Genomic DNA, 15,932 nt, shown 5'->3' on the forward strand with positions numbered 1-15,932 from the left:
GGGAGGTTCTCTAGTGGGGTTTCTGTCACTTTGCTGGCCAAGCACTGAGCACTCCTGGCTGCGGGCAAGCAGGACATGGCACAGGCGTCCCCACGGGGACCAGCATGCAGCACACACGGTGGCAGCGGGGGACAAAGGAGAGAACAGCAGGGATGGATGCAAAAAAGGCAAAAAAAAAAAAAATTAAAAGGACATCGACGGCCTTGGGTTGGTCCCCAAGGTCACAGGGGAGAGAGACAGTGCGAGGCACCACAGCACGTCACAGGAGACAGACAGACAGACAGCCCCGTGCCGATCAGGTACGTAAATATCACCACTCCGGGACCCTCACTGACCTCTAACTTGTTGCTCCAGGTTCAGTATGACTGATACGGCCTGGTGTAGGATTAGCAGTTTGGTCTGCGGTTTTTCGCTGTTTAGGTGCAGCTGGCACATGCGTCCGAGCTCCTTAAAGGCCTCGTTGATGTCACGGACCCGCAGGCGCTCACGGGCATTATTGGCGACCCTCCTTTCTCTCTCTCTCTCGGCTTTTTGCTCTGGGGGAAGAAGATCGTCCTCCTCATCCTCATCTTGACTAATGGTTTAAAATAAGAACGAGACAGGGACATTCCTCGTGTGCACTCTCAGCACTGGTCAACTCACAGACAAGAAACACATGGTGACGCAGCGAGGTGAGAGCCCCCCGTGTGCCCTGCCAGGGCCTGCTGCCCTGTGCCACGGGCAGGGACATGCAGGGCTTCAGACACAACCACTTAAGGCTCTTCTTCTGCCTCTTTTTTGTTTTCTTTTGGTTTTAAACAGCAAAGAAAGAACACACAATGTGATTAAGGCCTGAGCTTGTTGCCAGGAGTGTGCAGGGTGGCCCAGGCAAGGTGAAGGCCAGCACTGGAATCCCCAGCTGGAATCTGGGAAGATGCAGCCCTCTGCCTGCAGGGCAGGAGTGGGGCTGGTGCTGCCTCTCTGGGCACCATCACCCCGCTGAGGTCTCCGAGCTGGTGGCAAGGCTGCAGAGCAGCCAACAGGCTGAAGGACTCCACCTGAGCCTCTGCCACTCCTCTGGCTGGATGTGACAGAGGACACAGGAGCCCAAAGCAGACAGCAGAGATGCCCCAAGGCAGGGAGGGGGTCAGACTGTGTCTGACTGGGAGCACTGGCTCCTTCCTGCACAGGCAGGTGTGGGATGAGGTGCATCCCTCTGCTTTAGGAGCACGAGGATGCCCTGAGCCCACAGGGACAGCAGCCAGCAGGAGGGTGACAGGGACCCTTCCCCTGGGCAGTAGCAGGAGCCCAGGCTGTGTGAGACCACACCAGGCTCCAGGGTGGGCAGGGCTGGGGGTCTGTGCCACAGGGTGACCCCAGGCCAAGCCCAGTGCCTGGTGGGTCCTGGCAGCTGAACCCCAGCCCAAACAGCCCTGGCCTGGCAACAGAGAAAGTGAAGGGAGAGACCTGTTCAAAGAGCACCTTGTTCTGGTCCGGGAGGGTTTCAGCTCCTTCTTCTCCTCTTCTGAGTTATCTGCCACCGACGTGTTCTCCTCATCCTCCTTCTCCTCCCTCTTTATCTCGCTCGTTCCTGAGGAGACGCTGCTCCGGCCCAGCCCCCCGGACAAACCTGCAGAGAGAGCAGAGCCTGAGGGGCCTGACCCACAGGGGAGGCTGGGGGGGTCCCCAGGCTCTGCTCCTGCAGTGGCAGCCCAAACTCATCCTGCATTGCTGCTCCACACTCGGGGAAGACGTGAGGCTGCTCCCTCTGCCCTGCTGATGCTCCCAGTTCACCCTCTTACTTCCAATTTGGGAACCCAACCTACACAGCAGAGCATTGGGAACTGTGCACCCACACCTGGCAGGGGGAATGGGAAAATACAGGTCAAACATGTAGGGTTAGATGGGATATTGGGAAGGAATTGTTCCCTGGCAGGGTGGGCAGGCCCTGGCACAGGGTGCCCAGAGCAGCTGTGGGTGCCCCTGGATCCCTGGCAGTGCCCAAGGCCAGGCTGGGCAGGGCTGGGAGCAGCCTGGGACAGTGGGAGGTGTCCCTGCCATGGCAGGGGTGAAAGGGGACGAGCTTCAAGGTCCCTTCCAAGCCAGACCATTCTGGGACTCTGTGAAACCTCTGGAAAAGGCTCCAGGTAGAAACTGCCCTGTGAATGCTGCAAGGGAGCAGCAGCCTTGCAGAGACATCATCCATCTTCCCCCAGGCTGCACAGGCCTGGGCCCAGCCCCACAGGTGAGTCCCCCCAGCCCCCAGCAGGTGACCCTGGGCACAGGTGAGCCCTGGGCACAGGTAAACCCCTCTGCAGAGCTGCCTTACCACTGTACGTGTCCTGCTGCCTGCTGAGGTCCGGCAGCGAGCTGGGCTGCGATGGAAGTGTGACATGGTTGTGGAGCAAGCTGGGGGTGCTGGACAGCCCATCCTCAGGGTGGCCTCCTCCCACCTGCAGCAAGGAGCAGAGTGAGCCTCAGGGAGGGAGGGATGTGTCACTGCCAGCAGGTAATGGGGACATTCACCTGAGCTGTCACCCCAGGCCATCCCCGGGCTCCATGGACTGGGCTGCGGCACAGCTGGGTGCTCCCCTTGCCCTCTCACATGGACTGGGCTGAGGCACAGCTGGGTGCTCTGGGTGCTCCCCTGCCCTCCCACCCCTGGAGCTCTGGAATGCAGCAGGGAAGAGCCAGCCTGTGCAGGAGCAGCTCTCTGGGACTGTGCTGGGGACACTGCAGCTCCCTGCTCTGAGCAGGATCTGCACCCAGCCCACAGCCCCTGTCACTACTGTGCCCCATCCCGAGGAAAAGCCCCTCTGTGCCCAGGGCAAGGCCAGCACAGCAGAGAGGACACGTGTCCTGTGTCACTGAGCACCACTGCCACCTCCCCAGTGCCACCAGAGCAAGGACATGCCAGCAACATCAACATGGCTCCGAAGGGCTGGAGGCAAAGGGTGAGGGCCCCTTGTGAGCCCACAGTGCCACACAGGCTGGGCACTGACAGGACACTCCCCAGCTGGCAGCAGCCTACAGAGGACACATCTCTGGAGCAGAACCCAGGGAGCCTGGCAGGGGATCACAGCTGCTTCTCCAGAGATGTGTCACTGCTTTCTGCAGCAGGCACCAGCTCTGCCAAAAATGTGCTGCTGCTGTGCTCACCAACCTCTGCACAAGGGGGTGATCCTGCATGGGACCCCAGCATCCACCTGCCCAGGGTGCCCTGGATCCATCCCATTCCCTGCAGCTGGAATGAGCCCTCACACACCACACAGGGACGAGGTGCCTGCCCAAACCATTCAGAGCTCCTGGTGACACCTGGCACTCCTGTACTCATTGAATCCCAAACCATTCAGAGTTCCTGGTGACACCTGGCACTCCTGTACCCACTGGATCCCTCTTCTCCCTGCATATCCCAGGGATGCCTTGAAGTTGTTTTGAGGGATTTTCAATCATGTTGCAGGGAAAGAAGAGCAGCTCTCTCACCACCTCTGCCTGCCCTGAGAAGAGACACGAGGGAAGGGCACACAGAGCTTGTGCCAAGGCTGGACTCAAAGTCCCCAGAGCAGCTGTGGCTGCCCCTGGATCCCTGGCAGTGCCCAAGGCCAGGCTGGACAGGGCTGGGAGCAGCCTGGGACAGTGGAAGGTGTCCCTGCCATGGCAGGGGGTGAAACAAGATGAGCTTTGAGGTGCCTCCAACCCAAACCACTCTGGGACTCTGTGACTCAGGTCTCCCTTGCAGGAGCATGGGGAGTGATTTCTGTGCCTGTCACCCATGAACACTGCCAGCACCTGACCCAGGCTGACCACACTGAGCTGTTCCTGCACCAAAGGACATCCCCCTGAATGCCACGTCACACCAATGTGACACGTGTCCCCAGCGTGTCCCTGCCAGCTGCCACACTGCTCCCACACTCACCAGGCTTGGGTGCCTGCTCCCCAGGGCCATGACTGAGGCAGGGAAGGCCTGGCCCAGGCTGCCCACGGCAGCACTGTGTGCTGGAGCTGAGCCCAGCAGCCCGTGCATGTCCCCGTGGTTGCTGGCCATGGCAGAGGTCTGGCCCACGGCGTGGTTCCTCAGCACGTGGATGGCTTCATCCAACCTGTCTTCCATTTTGTTTTGCTGGAAGGGCAGGACAGAGACAGTCTGTGTTAAGTGCCCCATCCCTGGAAGTGCCCAAGGTTGGATGGGGCTTGGAGCACCCTGGTCTAGCACAAGGTGTCTCTGCCCATGGCAGGGGTGCAATGTCTGAGCTTTAAGATCCCTCCCAACCCAAACAATTCCATGATTCCAGTCCAATTCCATGACTGCAATCCCATAAAGCCAGCAGCCCCCTGCTGCTCTGCACCACAGAATGGCTCAGGTGCCACAGGGCAGGGATGGGGAGCAATAACCCCCTCAGCCAGAGCCATTCCCCAAAGACACCATGGTTCACATGAGTGGAACTGCTCAGGGCAGGCAGAACCTGCCAGGAGTCCCCAGGGCTGGGCCAGAGCCCCGGGATGCGCCTGGGGCTGTGGGGGACTCCAGGTCAGGGATGCAGCACTGGGCTCTGCTCAGCTGCTGCTCCCCAAATATCCATCCCTGGCACCCAGCTGATTCCAGGCGTCCAGGGCAGAGGGTGCCACCCAAAACCCTTCACCACCAAGCCCTGAGGGAAGAGAGAGAAAAGGAGAATTTATGGTGCCACTCACCAAAGTGTGGAGGCTCCCTTCGTAACTGGGAGATAAGGCACCCGCTCCGCCCGCCCGCGGCCACTGCGACGAGCCTGGGGACAAACACAGAGCTGGGGACCGGCCATGGCCACGGCTGCCACTAGATGGGGCTGGAAGCTGGGACACCGCGGAGCGCAGCGGCCACAGCGCCAGCACGGCACGGCACTGCTCGGGACACCGCGCCAGCACGGCACGGCACAGCAGGGCACAGCATGGCATGGGCCACTGTGGCACCAGGCACTACATGGGCCACCACGGCAATGCATGGGCTACCATGGCACTACACAGGACACTGTGGCACCACATGGCACTCCATGGATCACTATGGCACCTCATGGACCACCCCAGGGCTGTGTGGCACTGCATGGGCACTGTGGCACTGTACGGGCACTGTGGCACTGTGTGGCACTCCATGGATCACCATGGCACCTCATGGGCCACCCCAGGGCTGTGTGGCACTGCATGGGCACTGTGGCACTGCACGGGCACTGTGGCACTGCGTGGCACTACGAGCTCTGCTCTGGCTCAGCCCTTCAGGCCTCGAGAGGCGTCCCCAATGTCCCTGGGCTCAGTGACTCGCTGTGACCTCCCTGGGCACAGGGAGCCTGGGCACCAGCTCTGCTGGGCACAACAGGACCTGTCCTGCCTGAGGAGAACAGCAAAGGGCTTTCAGCAGGTGCTGAACGTGGGTTTGAACCACCCGGCTGCTTCCCAGATCCCACTGCACTTCTCCCACAGGAGGCAAATCCAGCCACAGCCTCTCTGGGATGGGACATGCAGGGACAGGGGCAGGAAGGGCAGGAGAAGGTCCCAGGGTTGCTGCCAGCCCCGGGCTGAGGTTTTGGGGCTGACCTGGGAAATTCAGTGCCTGGGAGCTCCCCAAAGCAAACCCCAACCCCCTCACCCCTCACATTGTCACTCACCTGCGAGGCCCTGCGGGGACCCGACCGGGGTGGAGGGGTTGGAGGAGAAGTTATTGCTAGAGTGGTCGGGGGAGTAAATCTGCAGGGATAGAAGGGGCATGGTCAGCAGGGCCACCTGAGCGAGCTGTCCCCTCCCAGTGGCACCCAGCACCTGCTGGGACCTCCCTTCACAGACCCACAGCCAGCACAATGACCGAGCCCAGTTCCCCCATCAACCCCGGGGTCTCTCTCTGTCCCCATTGTCACCACCCCTGAGTGCAGCCTCTGCTCTTCAGGACCCCTCTCAGGAGGAACCAGGAGGTCTCAGGAATTGTTGCAGGGTCACTGTCAGCACCCCTCTGCCACCATGCAAAGATCACTGAATGGGACAGAGGAAACTCTCTAGGGACCCAGTGAGACCAGTGCCCCCCAGTTTGAACCAGCACACACAGAGCAAGGACTACTGGGACCTGCAAGTGCTGCCACAAGGTCTGTGTAGGGTGGTCTTGGCAGAGCAGCACCAGGCGGGGAGGGCACAGGGCAGCAAATGGGGCTGCAGGGCCACCACAACCTGCAGTGCCTCAGTTTCCCCATCCACCAAAATGTGCTGGACTGAGATGACAGCACATGGAGAGGGGAAAACCCTCCCTAAAGGCTGCTGTGGATGTGGGGTGCATTCACCAGATGTGTTCCCTGCTGGGCAGAGGGTCCCTGCAGCAGCAGGACTGGGATTGGGCCAGGACCATCCCAAGCTCTCACCGAGGCCAGAGCCTTCCCAAGCGCGTCCCCGGAGCTCCCGGCCGTGGTTCCTCTGTTACCTGCAAGAGAGACACAGGTGCCACTGCCAAGGCCACAGACCCCAGCAGGACACAGCACCCTACAGGACCTTCCTTGGGGTCACCTACTCTGGAGTAGAATTTTTCAGCTTTAGTGCTTTGCTTGAAAATTACACGTTTGTCCAGCTCAGAGCAGCTCAGACATGGGGCACCCTCCCCTGGAAGCCACTGAGGGGCTGCAGGGACATCTCTCCAAGACCTGGGCTGGAGGTGTAGTGCCATCAACAGCAATCAGCCATCTCTGCTGCAGCACAGCCATTGCCATGGGGCATCTCAAACCCCAGCAACCACCAATGCACTGGATGAGCCTAGAGGTCTCTTCCAACCTTAATGATACCTTTATTCTGTGAATCCCAAACTTGCTTCTTCATAGTAAAACAAGGTATTTTCTACAAATCTGTGTCAGAATCCTCATTTCCTAAGGAGCATAAGCCCATTTCAGTAACAGGGTCAGAGATTAAAGCACTCAGGGGTTAATGTGGCACCCAAACTCACCAGGAACATTCCCATTCTGGATCTAGGGGAGCAGCTTCACACAGCTGTAAATCCATCCCACAACTGGATGGATTTACAGCTGTGTGAAGGAGGAGCTGCTGGGCTCCTCCCAGACCCACTCCAAGAGCTGTAAACCCCCAGAGCAGCACCTAGAACCTCTCTGTGCCTCTTCCCCAGGCAGACACACGAGGTGACACACGAGGGAGCCAAGGTGTCTGGGTGTGCTGGATGCCTCAGGCAGCAGGTGTGCCCAGCCCGGGCTGTCCAGGTGAGCTGTGCTGGCTGAGGGGTCAGTGTGAGTGCCATACCCATGATGGTGTCGGTGCCGCTGATCGGGGGTGTGTGGCTGGACACTCCGTACGCCGCGGGCGCCGAGGAGAAGCCGGACACGGAGGGCAGCCCGCCGTTCACCTCGCCTGAATGCAGCTGGTAGTTCTGCAGGGAGGGAGAGGGGGTGAGAGGAAAAGCTGTGGGGTTCAGCAGTGGGGCAGGACCCCCAGCCAGGGGAGGAGGTGACACAGCCACGGGGACACGTTACCATGCGCTCGTGCTGGTGTAAACTGTTGAAGCCGCTGGACTGCGGGAGCGGGGACGAGGAGCTGCCCAGCATGGCACCGTAACTCGACTGGCTCATGGCACCCGGGGAACTCCACAGGTCTGCAGAGTTATGGAGTCCATCTGCAAGGAGCCCAGAGCTGAGTGGGGCAGGGACAGCAGGAGGCAGCCCCCAGCCCCAGGGGGGAACAGTCAGCCCTGGCTGAGGGGCTGGGACTGTCCCCACCGTGTCCTGCCTGTGCTGAGAATCACCCACTGAGCAAATCAGGACAAACTTTGTGGGACAGGGACAGGAGCCCAGCAAGGGCTGCAGCTGTGCCAGGCCTTGGCATGGAGCTCAGGGCAAGGTTCTGCCCCCCGAGGCTGCTGGGCACTGCCCAGGCTGCCCAGGGAATGGTGCCAAGGCTGCCAGAGCTGCAGGAGCTCCCAGGGGTGCTCAGGGTGGGGGTGTTGGGGTGGCTGGGCAGGGACTGCACTGATATTCCCTTTGGGTCCCTTCCCACTCATGATTTTGGATGATTTTGGGGCTGCATTGTGCCTCATGCACTGCTGCCCTGAGCTCCCTCCAGATGTGCAATCCCTCCCATGGTCCATAACAGGCAAGGCTGCCCCTGCTCTGCCCAGCTTGTGGGATCACAGGGCTGGGAATAACTCACCTGTCATGTAAAAGGCTCCAGGATACACAGTGCTGGGAGGTTTTGAGGGAGTATATCCAGCTGGATCCCTGCTGTAGTCATCACCTGAGTTGGATGGATACACCTGTGGGGCAGGAAAAGGGTTCAAGAGAAGGCCTTGGTCAGTCCACAGCCCCACACCCTCACCATGGCTGATCTCAACCCTGTGCAGCTTAAACTTCAAACCTCAAACTTCAGGTGATCAAACACCACCTCTGCCATGGCAACAGAGCAGCAATTGCTTCACTCAGCTGATCTTTCAAGGGATGCAGGGACAGGACCCAGGGAATGGCTCCCACTGCCACAGGGCAGGGCTGGATGGGAGATTGGGAATCAGGAATTGTTCCCTGGCAGGGTGGGCAGGCCCTGGCACAGGGTGCCCAGAGCAGCTGGGGTTGCCCCTGGATCCCTGGCAGTGCCCAAGGCCAGGCTGGGCAGGGCTTGGAGCACTCAGGGACAGTGGGAGGTGTCCCTGCCATGGCAGGGGTGGCACTGGATGGGATTTAAGGTCCCTTCCATCCCAAACCATCTGATGACCCAGGAGCTTTGCTTTGATTCATCCCACAGCAGATCTGAGGGGGAACTGGAGCAGCTCAGCCAAAGTCCTCAAAGGGCACAGCCCCATGTGGAGCAGAGCAGGGGCCAGGGCACAGAGGACAGGGTACAGTGTTCCTTTCTGTTTGTTCCTGTCACCCTCCTTGGTCCCCAGAACCTGCCCAGCTCCAGCAGAAGTTTCGGCTCTGCTCCAGTTCCGTTTTCCATGGTTATAACATTTTCTGGGTAACCACAAAAGCCACCACTGCTGCAGTGACCCCACACTGGGGGAACAGGCTGGGCAGTGCCAGTGGACACCTGTGTCACCTTGGTACCCCCCTGTGCCAACCCTGCCCTGTGTCAGGCTCCTGAGCACAGCTCCCACTCAAAGCCCTCAGGAAAACCAGGCTGAGGGGAAACTGAGGCACGTGGGGCTGAGCAGCCCCTCACAGCCACTGTCACAGGGGAGGGACAAACCTCAAGAGAGCCCTCACAGAGCTCTTGGGTCAGATTTCTGCAGCACTGCTCTGCTCTGTGATTTAACAGCACATTAAGCACAAGAAAAAGCTTTTCCTTCCCTTCTAAATTACCAAACCTATCCTAGAAAGCCCTGACCGAAAATCAGCTTCTGCCAGGACAAAAACAGACTTCTTTTTTTTAAAGCAGAAATTCGACATGCAAAGAAACCGAAATGGCATTCAAAGAAACTGAAATAGCTCTCAGATGATGTGAGAACTTTTGTCACAGGTTATTTTAATCTCCTTTGATTCATTCTGAAACCGATAATCTTTTTTTTTTTAATCCAGACGAAAGCAGAGGTGGGGCAGGGGCCAGGCCCTGCCTGGCACACACAGTTCTCTTTGGGAAGGAAACTTGCCTGAGTTTCTTTTTCCCCACAGCCAGCTGCTCCCTTCCAGCCCTTGCCCTCACCAGTAAAAAGGGACAAAATTGATGGTGGGGAATAAAAGACACAATCAGAGAATCCTGAAGGTTGGAAGAGACCTTTAAGATCAAGTCCAAACATAAAAGCAGAAGCACCACCATGTTCACCACTAACCCATGCCCTCCAGTGCCACATCCACATGTTTTCTGAACAATTCCAAGCTGGTGACTCCACCATGGCCCTGGACAGCCTGTGCCAGGCTTCTTTTTGTTTAAAAAACAACCCCAAAGCGCCCCAGAAATCCAGCAAGGGTCAGTGGAGATGGGGAAGGGTCTGGAGCACCAGGGGAGGCTGAGGGAGCTGGGAAGGGGCTCAGCCTGGAGAAAAGGAGGCTCAGGGGGGACCTTGTGGCTCTGCACAGCTCCTGACAGGAGGGGACAGCCCAGGGGAGAACAGGGACAGGAGCAGAGGGCACGGCCTCAGGGTGGGCCAGGGGAGGTTCAGATTGGAAATTAGGAAAATTTCTTCACAGGAAGTGTTGTGAAGCTTTGGAACAGACTTCCCAGGGTAGGAGTGGAGTCACCATCCCTGAAGTGTTCAAACAATGTGTGAATGTGGCACTTGGGGACACGGGTCAGCAGTGGCCTTGGCAGTGCTGGGGAACAGTTGGATTCTGTGACCCTCAGAGGGCTTTTCCAACCTTAATGACTCTGTGACTCTACAGAGAACTCGTAAAATAAAGACACAAAAAAGAAGAGAGAGGGGGAAGGGCAAATCCTGACAGACACAGGCAGCTGCCCTTTGTCCCTTGCTCAAAACAGGGAATTCCAGGCCCGGGTCCCCGGGATGCTGCGGGTGCTGTGGGCAGAGGGAGCCCCGCGTGGGCTGGGGGGCTGGGGGAGGCACTGCAGAACGGGAATCCAGCAAATTGACTTTTGCTATAATTTGATTAAATAGCGGCAGCGGGCTGGGGAATGGAGTGCAGCACGTCTGAGAGCCCCGCGCCATCTGGCAGGGGCTGGCTCGGGGCCAGCGCCCGGCAGCTGCACCAACAGCCCAGCCAGGAGCCCAGCGAGAAAACAACGGCCAGAAAATGGCAGGGATGGAGGGACTAGCGCTGCAAAGCAGGGAATTCACCTCGCTGCATGCCCACCCTGCTCCAGCACCCCTGGAACATCTCCTGCAGGATCCTGGGGGGCCAAGCTTCAGCACACTCCTGGCCCTGACCCTGCTAATTGTTCCTTTTGCTGTCCAGCACAGGGGGGCTGTGAAAAGCAAATTCAACCGAGAGCTATGTGTGGGCACGGTGGGGCTGGGCTGGGCGCTGCAGGCAGCTGGAAATCAGGGCCATTCCCCATTCCCCATTCTCAGCCCCTGGCCCCAGCCCCAGGCCAGCAGCCCCGGGACCTCCAGGTGAGGTCATTTCCTCTGGTGAACATTTGCCAGCGCGGCGAGAGCTGCTCTGAAAGCCCCAGCGCTGGGATCCGCAGCGCTCTGTGGTCTGGGGTTGCTTTTCCCTCCCTGTTTTTCTTGCTCAAATGCAGGAGCTGGGGTGGGACTTTGGGCAGACTGAGGCTAAACAGAGCAGTGACCAGACTGGGAATGCACAGCCTGAAACAGCTCCCAGGCACTGAACTCGCTGCGGCAAAAAATCCTGCAGGAACCAACTTGTACAGAATCCCTGCCCAGGTTCCTCTGGCACTGCAGCCGATGTGGGGCCACATCCAGCCCTGGATCCTGTACCCAGACACAGCAGCCCCTGGCTCTCTCCCTAGAGAGCTGCAGGGAGGCTCCAAGGGGCTCCATGCCCTGAGGGCAGCCCCAAGCCAGCACCTACTGAATAGAATCATGGAATGCTTTGGGTTCAGAGGGACCTCAAAGCCCATCCAGTGCCACCCCTGCCATGGCAGGGACACCTCCCACTGTCCCAGGCTGCTCCAAGCCCTGCCCAGCCTGGCCTTGGGCACTGCCAGGGATCCAGGGATAGCCCCAGCTGCTCTGGGCACCCTGTGCCAGGGCCTGCCCACCCTGCCAGGGAACAATTCCTGATTCCCAATATCCCATCCAGCCCTGCCCTTTGACTCCTGGAGCCCCTTCAGGCCCTGCCAGGGGCTCTGAGGTGTCCCTAGGGTCTTCTCCTGTCCAGGTGAGCACCCCCAGCTCTCCCAGCCTGGTTCCAGAGCAGAGGGGCTCCAGCCCTGGGAGCAGCTCTGTGGCCTCCTTGGCACAGAAGCACTGAGCCCAGGGGCCCTGGGTTCCCAGCACAGCTCCTCTGTGCCTGTCCCTGCCTGGCATTGCTGCTCACACCCCCTGAACCCCTCTGGCTGCCCTTGGCATCACTCCCTGCTCACCCACCCTCCCTCAGCTCCTGCAGCCGCTGACCTCGGCGAGTTTTCAAAGCAGCTCGGGAATTACAGATTAAAGCACTTCATTTGAATAAGATGCTGATTAACCTATTTATTTTGCACGGGGTCCAGCGATAACACGGGGCAGGCTCCTGCATGGGCGAGTCAGACAAGAAAGAGCCTTTGATCCGCTGCCTTTGAGGCCACTCCTGCCTCACACTTCTGCTGTTGCCTCGGCACAGATCTGTCTCCCCAGGTGTGGAAGTTCAAAAACAAACCAGGAAGCTGCAGCTCCCAGCACACGGAGGGTGAGGGAAAGAGGCAGAACCAGCCCCTGCTCTGAAAAGTGCAGCTTTGGCATCAAGGGGCAGCTGAGGCAACAGCCAGGGCAGAGATTTAGTTTGGATGCTGGGGAAAAATTCCTTCCTGGCACAGGTTTCCCTGGATCCCTGGAAGTGTCCAAGACCAGGTGGATGGGGCTTTGAACACCCTGGGATAGTGGAGGTGCCCCTGGCCACGGCAGAGGTGGCGCTGGATGAACTTTAATGTCCCTGCCAACCCAAACCATTCCATGATCCTATGAAAGGCTGGAGCGCAGGTGTCACTCACACACAGGGAAGGGGCTGAGCTGTGGCAAATACCAAGCAGCTCTTCCTGTGGGAATCAGGGCCCTCCAGGGCTCTGCCAGCAGGACGGGCCAAGCCCCAGCACTTTGAAATTCGAGGCCAATAAAGGCCATTTGTTGGGGCGATGTTTTCCCCACATGTCAACCGGGGCTTAAAGCTCCAAATTTCCCACAGAAATTCGAGGCAGTGACACAGATTGTGACTCAAGCAGGTTTTCCCTGTCAAAACACACACTCTTGGAGCTGGTTCTGCCTCACGTGGATCCACATGGATCCCCAGGTCTGTGAGCCCAAGCTGGCAAGGCCTCAGTGCCCTCCTCTCCCTCTATCCTCCAGAACCAGCACCTCGGGGTCCAGTCCCAAGGGCAGAGCCTGTGGCATGTTCCAGCTGTGCACCCAGGGAATGCCAGAGCAGGGATTTTCCCCAGGATGGGGCACAGACTGAGGGCACGTCTCCAGCACAGCCCCGGGCTGGGGACAGAGCCCAGTGGGACAGAGCGAACATTCCAGCCAGGAATGCAGCCCCGGCCCAGACAGCTCCCGTGCTCCTGCAGGAACCCCGCAGCCCGCTCCAATTAGCTTTCCTGGAGATCCCATTACTTGCAGCCACAAAGCCATTGTTCAGTCGGTTCCCCTGCAGCAGCCGCGGGAGCAGGGATATTCCTGCAGGCTGCTCAGCTTTCCTATAAAGCAGCGCACACCTGGAGCGGGCTCAGCTGCCGGCCCCAGCGCCAGCGCGAAACCCGAGCCCGCGGTGTCGCCTTTCAGCCGGACACGGCGGCGAACGCGGCACGGGCTCCACGGCTGCTTCCCCGGCTCTCATCGGCTCCTTCCCGAGCTCCCCATCGCTTCCCTGAGCTCCTATCGCTTCCCCGAGCTGTCCATCGGCTCCTTCCCGAGCTCCCCATTGCTTCCCCGAGCTCCTATCGCTTCCCCAGCTCCCCATCGGCTCCTTCCCCGAGCTCCCCATCGCTTCCCCGAGCTCCTATCGCTTCCCCGAGCTGCCCATCGGCTCCTTCCCCAGCTCCCCATTGGCTCCTTCCCCGAGCTCCCCATCGCTTCCCCGAGCTCCCATCGCTTCCCCGAGTTCCCATCGCTTCCCGGAACTCCCCATCGCTTCCCCGAGCTCCCCATCTCCTTCCCCGAGCTCCCATCGCTGCCCGGAGCTCCCCATCGCTTCCCCGAGCTCCCATCGCTGCCCCTTCTCCCGCACGGGAATTCCCTTCCCCATCCTGCTGCAATCCCAGCCCGGGAAGCATGCAGGGCATGCAGGGTCCTGGTTGCTGGCGGCTTTAGTTTGGGAGAAATCCTGCAAAGTTTGTGAATTTTTAGGCTTGACACCCCAGTGTCTGCCAGGGCAAGTGGCCACAAGCTGGGGCCATTTTCCATGGGAAAAAGAAGTAATTTCCCCAGGCACTGGGTATCTATTGGAATGAAATACCCTATGTCATCACACTGCAACAGGTATCAGCTCAGAGGTGGCATTTGGGATTTTAAGGGAACACTCAGTCCTAGTTTCTGCAAGCTTTAGCTTGGGAGAAATCAAGCAAAGTTTGCAAAGTTTTAAGTTGGTGTCCCAGTGTGGGCCAGTGTGAGTAGCCCCAAATGGAGGCCATTTTCCATGGGAAAAAGAATCATTTCCCCAGGGTTTGGGTACCAGCTCAGAGGTGGTGCTTGGGGCTCTATCAGCAGGCAGGGTCATAGCTGCTGGCAGCTTTGGTTTGGGAGAAATCCAGCAAAGTCTGCAATGTTGCCATCATCACCCCACTGCTGGCCAGTCTGGGGCTGCAGGCCCCAGCATTTTGGGGCACGGGGAGCAGGGATGGCTCCAGGGCAGAGAATGGAACACAGTGCTGCACTTACCGAGGAGGGGAGTCCAGGAGGCACCTTCCGAACCTTTTTGGGCTGTCCATCTGTCAGACAAGAGAGGATCTGAGTTTGCAAGGGTTAGAGTGAAGGGAAATGAGCTGCAGCGAAAGTCTCAGGGGTTGGAAAATACAGCTACAGACAGGGCTGGGATCCCCAATGTCCCGTGGCCCAGGAAGCACCAACAGTGAAAATGTCCAAGGCTGAGCCTCTCCAAATCTTGTCTGCTCCCTTTGGGGCAGGTTTCACACCCACACAGAGATCCCAGGACAGGAAGGGTTTGTTGGGAGAGACTGAGCCCATAAATATAATAACATTTAACGTTATAACCCCACATTGGGGGTTTTTTTTGGAAACACTTTTAACTTGAAGTGGGTTTGTGGAGAGAGGATGCAGAAAGGGAACACATGCAGGGCTGGGCTGTATTTTCATTTGCTTCCTACACAGGGATAGACTTGGGAAAGCTTCACTGCTGCAGGAGGCAGGGATGTGCTTCCCAGGGACAGACTCCAGCCCATCCCTCCAGTTCCAGCTCTGGAGGGGACACAGTGTCCTGGGGGAAGGGGACAGGTCAGGGAGGTGATGAGGAAACATCCAGAAGTGGCTCAAGGGGAAGCACCGGCTAAATTTTTTTTTTTAATTATATTTTTCATAATTATTATTTTTATAACTATTTTTTCATTTTTTTTTCATCAATTTATAGAAATTTTTCATAATTAAGGAAAGTCCTGGCTGGGGGTGCTAACACAGCAACCTGCCAAGCGAGGGACTCTGCTGGGATGTTCCTCCAGAGCAGAAATTCATCCCACAGAATGCTAGAGAATCATTTTCCAGGCTCAAGTGGCAGCACCAGAGTAGGTGCCTTTTTCTGAAAAGCACTGAAAAGTGCACCCATCACTGGGTCACTTCTGGTTTCACTCGTTGGGGAAAGCCCAAAATAGCAGCAGGAAAGTGGCTCTGGTGGGTGCAGGGGAACTGTGACGAGAAACAGCAGTTCTGGGGAACTGGAGCTTGTGTTCCCTCTCAAGTTAAACTCACACCTGACCCCAGCCTTTATTCCCAGATCCATCCAGACATGGGCAAGCCCTGCTTGGGAACAGCGGCGCGGGCAGGGAGAGCTCCTGGAGCAAACATTCCCTGATGCCAGGCACAGCTCCAGCCCCTCCTGCTCTGACAGTCCTGCTGCTGCAGCTCCAGGAGAGCCACCAGGCACAGGAACAGCCTCCAGAGCAGCCCAGGGATTGCCAGGAAGGATCAGTGATGTGCAGTGTGGCTGGAGGTGTTTTTACAAGAACCTCAAGCCATTTGCTGCTTTCAGCTAATCTGGCATTTTCCAGAAAGAGGGAAATTCTACCTGACTCTTTTTTGAGGTTAGATCTCTCTCTATACATATGAAAGAGATATTTATATGCATTCCTTCCCCAAAACAGAGCAAACACCAGATTCATGCCAGGGGCACACATGGCAACATCAGTCCCTCATTCCCAGCATCCATGCCCTCATTCCCCAGTGGCAGCTCTGAGCA

At 58.2% G+C, this 15,932-nt stretch overlaps 1 protein-coding gene across 4 annotated transcripts in view; it reads right to left on the reverse strand.

Moving 5' to 3' along the window:
- TCF3 (transcription factor 3) overlaps positions 1–15,932 on the reverse strand; it is an 81,924-nt gene that overhangs the window by 9,883 nt on the left and 56,109 nt on the right. For 3 of the 4 annotated variants that reach the window (XM_058821277.1, XM_058821276.1, XM_058821274.1), the window contains exons 8-17: positions 14,405–14,454; positions 8,137–8,239; positions 7,464–7,603; positions 7,234–7,360; positions 6,354–6,412; positions 5,616–5,694; positions 4,672–4,745; positions 3,896–4,099; positions 2,309–2,432; positions 1,462–1,609 (exon numbers count right to left, since the gene is read on the reverse strand). In XM_058821277.1, the coding sequence (XP_058677260.1) occupies positions 1,462–1,609; positions 2,309–2,432; positions 3,896–4,099; positions 4,672–4,745; positions 5,616–5,694; positions 6,354–6,412; positions 7,234–7,360; positions 7,464–7,603; positions 8,137–8,239; positions 14,405–14,454 (1,108 nt within the window). Of the gene's footprint in view, positions 1–1,446; positions 1,610–2,308; positions 2,433–3,895; positions 4,100–4,671; positions 4,746–5,615; positions 5,695–6,353; positions 6,413–7,233; positions 7,361–7,463; positions 7,604–8,136; positions 8,240–14,404; positions 14,455–15,932 lie in introns of all 4 variants that reach the window. The other variant, XM_058821273.1, reaches the window with a different exon arrangement.

The sequence above is a fragment of the Ammospiza caudacuta genome, chromosome 28, assembly GCF_027887145.1.
Source record: "Ammospiza caudacuta isolate bAmmCau1 chromosome 28, bAmmCau1.pri, whole genome shotgun sequence".
In the NCBI taxonomy this organism is placed as follows: domain Eukaryota; kingdom Metazoa; phylum Chordata; class Aves; order Passeriformes; family Passerellidae; genus Ammospiza; species Ammospiza caudacuta.